This window comes from Amaranthus tricolor, chromosome 12, assembly GCF_026212465.1.
Source record: "Amaranthus tricolor cultivar Red isolate AtriRed21 chromosome 12, ASM2621246v1, whole genome shotgun sequence".
Classification (NCBI taxonomy): domain Eukaryota; kingdom Viridiplantae; phylum Streptophyta; class Magnoliopsida; order Caryophyllales; family Amaranthaceae; genus Amaranthus; species Amaranthus tricolor.
Window position 1 is genome coordinate 5,563,204 of NC_080058.1, and position 9,362 is coordinate 5,572,565.

Below are 9,362 nucleotides of genomic sequence, written 5' to 3' on the forward strand. Positions count from 1 at the left end.
AAAATAAAACTAGTTTAAAATTATTTGAGTCCAAATAAAAAAAAAAAGTTATGATGTTCCAGTAACTATTTTAAGGAGTATAAAATTTTAAATAACCATTAAAATAATGTGGGGGTATTTTTAATAATTTATGTCGTTATTTTACCGATAAAACGAATAGAATTTATTTAAGTCCATATATGGTCACGAAAATTCATATAAATTTTCTAAAGTGTATCTACTATCTATATATGTATATCATACAATTTTCATGTCTAAAAAACGTCATTTAGTATTTATTTTATATTTTATCGTTATTTAGTTTACCGACTATTAATAACCGAGCAAAAATTATTAAGGTCCTTAAATGTCCATGAAACATTCCCAAAATTTTATATGTGATAAAAATTTCAAGTTCATACGTCTGTATTTTGTAATTATTTTATATTTTACTATTTCACAATTTACCGATATACAATTAAACGATTACTCAAAAATCATGAAAAATTCTAAATTAATTATATTCTGGCCAAATCTTGTTGGAGGCATTATAATATGATTTTATTAATCGTTTTTGATGATCAAGAGTTTATCTAATACCATTTTTCGTGATAAGAGTATCTAACACCTTAACATCCATTAAAATATCATTTTAACGAATAAATTTCAAGAAAAATATCCTAGAGAATTTCTTAACATATAGCTACTGGAAATTACTTAAAATGCATTTAAAATATTTTCCAAGTCCATATAATCATTTCCATCACAATTACTTTCACAGAGTATTGTTAAACATCCTTAAAACATACAAAAATTCATAAAACCAACATGCATGATGCCCACAATAATAATACATGTAATAAATCATTTCATACTCAAAATTATCATTTTGAAATCATTTTTCAGGATTTAAGAACTTCTCTTTGAGAATTTTATTTTTAAAAACAAGTTTATACACAAACTTTCCTAACTTGTTCTTAAATCCTTTAAAAAATCACCCCATGTGACGTACCTCGATCCTTAACTCCAAAAGTACTCCTCAATCTTTGGTACAACTTTTCAATAACTAAGATTCAACTCCTTTGCTATAATCATTTTTAAAGAATTCAAAAATAGTATTATTTCGAATCATTCTATGTAACTTTATGACTTTTGATTTTTAACTAATGATTGTTAGATTTACTTACCCTTTTGATATTTTGTTAATTGGAGATTGATTAGTGTTGAGCAACACTAGTTGAACAAGTCCCACAACTTGAGAGTTTTTTTACTAGAAAACATAAATAGGAGATTGTAAGTTAATGAAAGGAAAATATTTCAAATTTTCTTCTTTTGGCTGAAATTTTTAGGCCTTCTTAGGAGATTATCTTTCTTAGTTATTATGATGAAATCTCCATTTTATATTTATCTAAGTTTATAGAAAGATTTCATGTAAAAAGAATTTTACATGAACAAGTTTTTACAAAATTAGTTAAATAAAGGAATAAACATAACTTACTCTATTCTTAGTGGATTTCTTCAAGTTTAGTGTGTATGGAAAACTCTTGAAATAAAGATTATTTTTATGGAAGATTTGATTTTCTAAACATAAATTTTCAGAAGTCTAGATGGTCTTTTTTTAAGAAGATTTGATGAGAAAAGGTGTTTTTACTAGGAATTGTAAGATTGAACTTTTATTGTGCTTATGGATGAATTTAAGAGTAAAATGAAGAGTGAAAGAAGGTTGATGGAGCCAAAAATCTGGACAGCAAATATGTGTTGATTTATCATGTTTGCATGTTTGTTATGATGATGTTTTTGGGTAAGAGCAAAAGGGGCTTTGGGTAGAGAGTTTGGTGGAGTGTGTAAGTGAGTTTTGAGGCTAAAAGAGGGGTAGTATGGTAGCTAGGGGCTGACTGTTTTGAGGCTGATCTTAGGTGATTTTTATCTTCAATTGGATTTATTATGGTGTAAGAAATGTTTATTTAAGATAGTTTAAAGTTTGAGTAAAAATTATTGTACATATAATAAGTTATGTAATTTGTATTTCATTTGTAAAACTCACTTGTATATATGTATGAAATATTTATTATTCCCAACATGGATAAATAAAGTTTTTGAATAAGTATTATATTTTTTCCAAATTGTTGTGGGTAAGTGCTCAACTTTAAGTTTTACCTTCAAAATTTACGTTACTTATTACGATTCATTACCACGTTACAAATTAACAAATATCTAATCATCATAGGTTTTTTTTTTAATTACTACCATCACTAATTAAAAATATTTAGATGTTAAATTCATATTAAAATGAGATTAATTTCTGCAACTATTTCAGTGTAAACAAAATATTTTGTAATTCCATGTTTCAAAAAATTTCGCTTTTTCCAATTGGATATCATTTAAATTGGGTTTGGGATTTTTTAGGTGACTTCTGGTTAAGATTGCATTTATTCAATGAGGTAATATTCTTCTACAAATTTTGAAATTTCTAGTGATTTTTTCTTCAATTTCTCGAACTTTTAGGGTTTGTAATGTTTTTATTTTATATTTTTGAAATTTCACAAGTCCAACTTTTTTTTCTTTTCAATTTCGTTGCTTTTAGGTGAATTGTAGGCTTGTAGTTGTAGGTTATCTCTATGTATTGCAAAGTCTGAGACTTGATGAAGTCTTATAATATGAAGATAAATTATAAGGTTGTTTTTATTAGATTCAAGATAAATTATAAAGGATATTTACAAAGAATAAGATTGTTGTTCTTTTTATCAAACATTATATTAAGTTATTAAAAGGAGAAATATTATTTACTGAAATTTAGAATTGAAGTTGAATCCCAAATTCAAAATTGAGGATGAAGAAAATAAGAAACTCATTAAACAACTATGTGAGTTCTACATGATAATGAAAAGCGTACATGAGAATTAATGAAATGAGGATATTTTCTTTTTCTTAAAAGCAAAATCAATAAAATCCCATATTGAAATTTATGTTAATACATCTCATTATTCTTTTTATCAAAATTGGTCATTTATTTATTTAAAATTTATTCTATTATCTCAATATCATTAAACGACTCTCACATAAATGAAATTCAAAGTTAAATGACTAATCATTATAGTTTATTATAATCCAAACAAGGAAAACTAAAATACTTTGACTTCATTAAAAAAAGATTTACTACTCAAGTATTCGCATTTCAGAAAACATGATTTTATTTAGATATATAAAATTGCACAAATTTAAGTGTTTGGGCAAATAAACAATTCAAATTTGAACTTGAATTAATTTTACTATTAAAAAATAATTAAAGTTAAGAATTTAAAAACGATTACTTATACCTTATTATTCTCAAATTCTTTATTTATGAATTTAGAATTAAAAAATATATATTTTTAAAATATAATTATTTATTTTCAAACAAAACCTGAACATATTGGCATACGACTTCCAAAAGATTCACAATTCATCAATATGTTTCCTTCATCATAAAATTTGGCAAGTCTAATGAGCTGATAAATAGTGGCGTTAATAAGATATAATATTTTATTACTTTAATGTCATTAAGTTAGCACTTACATATGGTTTAGAGAGGTAGGATATAAGCAATTTTACCCTTGTAATAAAAAAGGAATTAATACATTAAAAAAAAATCATTTCGTGAAAATACAACACGATATCCACGTGTCACTTCTCAAAAAGTTGGAAAAGAATAAATGTGTAGATGGAGATGAGATTCATCCTCCACAGTGTAAAATATTGATTGCATCATTGATCTCAATCTCATTGTTAAATCTACATAGATTACCTTGACCTCAACATAGGTCGCGATAAACATGCAATCATATGTCGTAAAAGTGGTTTCACAACTGCAATCGTGATCACAACCGCGACCAAATTTGAAATTTTGCACTATGATACTCCATGTCGTGTAAATACTGTATTGCAAGAAACCAGCCCAATATTCGTTTCACTTATGCTAGAAGGCCCAAGAAGAAACTACTAGAAGAAGGTTAAAGCTGCCAAATAATTGCTAAGCTGAGAAATAATTTCAGTTTTGGGGAGAGGGTAATTTAGTAAATCAAGAAGAAAAGTTGTTATGAGTTTGTTAGCTGGGAGGACTTGTTAGGAATACACTTAAGAAGTTTGTTAAGAATCTGATTATATAATGGAGCATGGGGGAAGGGGAAAAGCAAGCAATTTCATATTAAACACGTAGCATCTTTGGGGAGAGCACCTTCCTCTCGAAAGAAGGGGTATGTATTACTCAATCAGCACTTGATAAAACAAACAGTTTCCATTCTTTGCGTTTCTTTCTTTCTTCTTGTAACATTCTGATTCCCAGCATGTATATGATCTCAAAGAAACCTAGAAAAAACCAAGCAATATGAGCTTTATAAGTTCAAAAGATCTCAAACACTGGTGGGAGTTTATTTTGTTAAAGTATATAACATATTCTAGAGCCAAAACCATCAGCTTAAGCTTTTGATTGAGTTGGTTCCTTGACAATTTTACATTACATGTTTCTAGCAATTTACACGTTAAGACAGGTACTTATGGAGGGGCAGGGGGACAGTGAGAGTAAAAGACCTTAATAACTCGTATTTATGCAGTTGTTATTGCCTTGTACCCTTCCTTCTCCAGGACTGATGCGAGAGAAATGTCTCCGGTCTTCACAATTCTTCCATTTTCCTACATTAGTATTTATTTTTCTGTTTCCTTTAATTCATTAAAGAATCTCAAACCCAATAAATGTACTAAAAATGATAAATAAAACATTGTTGTGTATAGTGTCTGTAAAAGCATTGCAGTGAACCACTCTGTAGGAGAAACTCAACATCAGCAAGAAAGTGTATGTTCATATCTCGGAGCATTTTCGTCCATGGGTTCATCTGGCACTTCGCTAGTGAAGAGATGAGTAGTCACCAATTCATCGGTGGTGTTCATTTGTATCATTAGTCGGGTTGGGTTTTGGTACAGGTCAGACTTCAGGTTTAGCCATGTCGAACTAGCATTTCAATGCATTTAATTTTCATGTTCGGTCATTTTCAGATTGGGCCCAGTCAGTTTAACACAAATTGACAGCTCTAGTTCTTGTACTGTAAACTCAGGCAATTAATGAAGGAAATTCCGTAAGAATCGACGGATCAAGATGGGCCTGATCATCAGCTGTTTTGGAACATCTATAGGGCCTTTATGCAGAATTTGCACAACGTAAGCTGCATGGAATTTGTGGTGATTTTATTTCTTCAGGATTTCATAAGTAATTACGTATGTGCGTACAGACAAATCACTCCATGTTATTAACAGAATAGGATAGTGTTTTCACCTGCTTTTTTAGGTCATGAATAATGCATATGGTGCATTTCTTGGCAGATCATTTATCAATGAAGTTTTCATCATCTAAAAGGAAAATCTCAGTTTCCACACCATCTAATCAATTAGCCACACTTCATCATTCAAGGAACTGTGAAGTAAAAAACTTTCCACTCAATCAAAAGCACACATAACAAAGGCAATTCTCATAACTAATTAGCTTACCATAATATGAATATAAGAGGGCTTTATATATTCTAGAAGACGTTGATAATGAGTGATCATCAGCACAGAATTTGTTGGCATTAACAGACCATTAACTGCTTTTGCTACATCTTGAAGTGCATCAACATCTAACCCAGAATCAATTTCATCTAATATTGCGAAGTCAGCCCCCAAAACCTGCACATTAAATACGTAGCTACCACATTTACTAACTGAAAGCAACTGATAAGAAAGTCTCTAGCCTTGTGAAAAGAAAAACAAGATGAAATCTCCGTGCATAGAGGTGAACACAAACTTGTTATTTACAGTGGAGGGGATTTATTCTTAGCAGCAACATCGCATTGCAAAGGTATTTGATCTTATCACAGCCAACATTTGTTAACACAACAGTGCAACCACAATATTAGGCTGCCATAGCCGTAAAACATTCTCATCATGTTAAAGTAGTCTGAGAACCTTATCACAATCACAATTCACATCCAAGATCTAAGAGACTAAGACTGCTGCTAACACAAAAAGAATCTTCGGGAAAGCACAGATTCATCTAAAATCATTTAACATTCTACTCGTCATACTCTTTATTGTTCCACAATCCAATTATCACACATCATTGCTCATAGAAAGGGGTAGAAGATAGAGAGGAACAAATAACAGATGAAGAAGGCAATCACTTAACATCAACTTGGTCATCGAGAGTATCCTCTCATCAAAAGATAACTTCCCCCAAACCCTGGTTCACATAACCATTAAGATAAGTAGGACATACCGCGAGTTGTAAAATTTCATTCCGCTTCCTTTCTCCACCACTAAATCCTTCATTAACATTTCTATTCAGAAAATCCATCTTCATGTTGACTAGATCAAGCTTGCTATATACATGGCTAAAGAACTGCAAATAATAGAAAAATATTAAAACTGAGCCTCTTCTAAACAAAATTAGTTTATAACTAAAAGGAACAAAGAGCATAATTTACAATCAGGATATGTTCACATCTGATCATGAGAATAACATAAAGAGGAATAATCAAACTCAACTCCAACATGGAAGAAAAGAAATCAATGTATGGTTCCATCTTGGCATCTCATATTTCTACGAGACCACGGCAATACTCTCAAATTACTATCTCACAAGACAAAGCTATTACCTTTAGCATAGAATTATCTAGAAAATAGAGAGATGAAAATTACAAATTCATACTACAGCAAGATACTAATTCAACTTCAAAATACAGAATAGGTGTTTAGATTCAAGTAGAAACAATTAACTTCACACGCAAAAAGAATAACCATAAATAATAACTGAAATATCAACTAAATTGTAAGAATAAAGAACTCATCATCCAAAGGGTTCATTTCCATTGAAGTTCAGCAGTGAAAACATAAAAATAGCAATATCCTGAAAACAAATGCTACCCCAACTAATTCCAGAACCAAAGAAAACAAACATAGATATTCAATGCCCTTGGTGAAGCAATACACAAGAAATTGTGGAAATCTCAGAATTTACGCCAACGGATTGAATTATATTCAAAAGCGAACACAATGAATAAACCAAGTTCAAGGATCAACATGACAGCAAATGCGAACAAGGCGTCTTATGAAGTGTCCATATCACAGCATTAAAATAAGATTCCATGTAAATATGTTTTGTAGAAGCAACACTCAAAATACAAAAACTGATACCTCTATCGGACCCAGCTCTGGGAGACCAAGTTTTCTTTGTCGAGCATTATAAGCCATATTTAAAAAATCTGCATTGCTCACTCCAGGAATTGCGACTGGTGACTGGAAGCTCATAAATATCCCTGAAAGAGCCCTTTCCTCTGGTTCCATTTCTAGTAGGTTTTGACCTTTAAAAATCACAGTTCCTCCAGTAACTTCATAATCTGGATGACCAACAAGAACCTAAAAGATAAACCTACTCAGATAAACCAACGCTTGTACCCAGGTGCAAACTTGTCAAGTGTACAGACTAAAATAGAAACACACTCAACAACGTATAAAAAGCTTTCAACAAATCGAAGGATAAACTGAAGTTATATATCAAGTTGTAAGGTCCTCGCAGATAACAGCAGCAAGCTATTGGCAACTAAGTATCAGAAAGTACAACTTTCAGAACTTCAGGTTAAAGAAGCAACAGAAACATGAAAATGCCAGAAATGACTTGCTACTGACCAACATAAAGATGTTCTTAACTTCTTGCAGAGCTATATTCTATAAGTTGCGCTATGAGGAAGATTCATGCAGTAAAAGACTGAAGATACACCATATTAGCATGGTTAATATAGATTTAAAATATTCTGCCAATTAAAAGCTAAAGTGATGACAAACTAACCTTAGAGAATGTACTCTTTCCGGAACCATTCTTCCCCATGATTGCATGAATCTACAAGAAAAAAAACATAGAAATGGTTCTTAAGATGTCTAGATCTGTAACAAAAAGCAACTAGTAAAGAATTATCTACTCACAACTAACAGAAGAAGATAAACAACAGATACAGTCAAAGTATTATAGAGGATAAAGGGATTAACAAATCATTGCACATTGCACTAGGAGAGCAGGTCCCCAGAGAACATCTCCAAACCATCCTAACGCCTTGTTACTTGTGCAGGTAAGGTCATTGGTGTGGTCTTATTGCAAGAAGGGCTAGATAGCGGGAGCAGAACAATAACTTAGCTACGCCAATCCTTATAAAATGAATCCTAGTTGAATGCTTAAAACAACTACCATGTGATTCTCGCCCAAAAAGGCCAAAATCAACAGTAATTCAAATTTTGGATTTACAATTCGGGAGAGATTAGTGAATCATTTGATATTGGAAAAACGTCGCCATGTGCCTACCCACCCTTTCGTTCCCCTACCCTTGTCATCTAAAATGCTATCGAACCATACTCTAATAAGCTGTTTTATGGGAATATTGGTTAGAACTGTCAGTTCCTTATATACTTGAATTGAAAAGTTCCGACGACCGATCATGGAAAAACTTGCTTTCGCAATACAACTCGGAAAATTTTAGTGACACGGTCACAACTTAATTATCAATATGCAAAAATATTAGAATGAACTACCATGCGAAGCATGAAGGAGAATGAAAACCCCAATTCATCCAATACAGATACAATCCTTAACAAGCAAATCAACTTTCCAGCATTATTTAGAATCGTCAATCCATTGCAAAAAGTAAACCCCCTTATACCCCAATTCTAACTTCCAGGGAATTCAACATATCAACACTAACCAAAAATTTAATAAAATCAAAATCAATAAGAATTGAAACTAGAATTTAAAGGTAAAAGAAAGATAAGACGAACCTCGCCTTCATAAACAGTGAGATTGACTCCATTAAGAATTTTCTGCTGAGATTCAGAAATAACAGCAGTAAGATCCTTGACTTGCAGCAGAAGGTTCTTATCGTCTTTGGATTGAGAGGATGAAGTCTCGGATCCAACGGAAACGGTTTCGGCGGTTACTCGAAGGGAAGTGCGGTTGGATAGTGAGAGAGAACAGCAGCGTAATTGCGATGAAGGAATTGAAGTAATTGAGAAGATTCTAGAATGTGTAAACGGAGATTTCGAGAAAGTTCCGCGAGAGAAGAGAAGAGTTGCTGGAATTTGGGAAGAAGGGCAGTGAAGCTGAGCCATTGTTGATGTATTTGTTGGTGACTGCTGTTACTCTACTAATTAAAAGCCAAATATTACCAAATTAAATTTTAAATTATCCGTCATTTCATTTACGGTAATTTACATATTTCGACATGAGAAAAAAATATAGTCATGTGAGATTTTATTTTAATCGTTTTGTTATATATTTTCACAATATTAAATTTTTATAATTTTTAATTATGTATAACTCTAGATATAAATTA

At 31.4% G+C, this 9,362-nt stretch overlaps 1 protein-coding gene across 3 annotated transcripts; it reads right to left on the bottom strand.

Moving 5' to 3' along the window:
- Positions 1-3,985: 3,985 nt before the first annotated feature.
- On the bottom strand, positions 3,986-9,163 carry LOC130828300 (ABC transporter I family member 6, chloroplastic-like). 3 transcript variants are annotated; one of them, XR_009047360.1, is made up of 8 exons: positions 8,809-9,163; positions 7,832-7,882; positions 7,180-7,401; positions 6,263-6,385; positions 5,497-5,673; positions 5,285-5,422; positions 4,546-5,174; positions 3,986-4,323 (listed from the first exon to the last, which is right to left on the bottom strand). XR_009047360.1 is itself a non-coding variant. In XM_057694200.1 (7 exons), exons 1-6 carry the CDS (start codon positions 9,136-9,138, stop codon positions 4,561-4,563), a joined length of 990 nt encoding a protein of 329 aa, XP_057550183.1. In that variant the 5' UTR covers positions 9,139-9,163; the 3' UTR covers positions 3,986-4,323; positions 4,546-4,560. The 3 variants fall into 3 exon arrangements, 1 of the variants encoding a protein (XP_057550183.1); XR_009047361.1 differs by having other exon boundaries at positions 4,546-4,647; positions 8,809-9,159; XM_057694200.1 differs by lacking the exon at positions 5,285-5,422 and having other exon boundaries at positions 4,546-4,647.
- Positions 9,164-9,362: the final 199 nt, after the last annotated feature.

Excerpts from the sequence above, each read along its gene's own strand:
- LOC130828300 (XM_057694200.1), bottom strand. The coding sequence starts at position 9,138 with ATGGCTCAGCTTCACTGCCCTTCTTCCCAAATTCCAGCAACTCTTCTC. Across the intron at positions 7,402-7,831 it reads GAAAGAGTACATTCTCTAAG|GTTCTTGTTGGTCATCCAGA; the intron begins GTTAGTTTGTCA and ends TTTATCTTTTAG. Across the intron at positions 6,386-7,179 it reads CAGAGCTGGGTCCGATAGAG|TTCTTTAGCCATGTATATAG; the intron begins GTATCAGTTTTT and ends TATTATTTGCAG.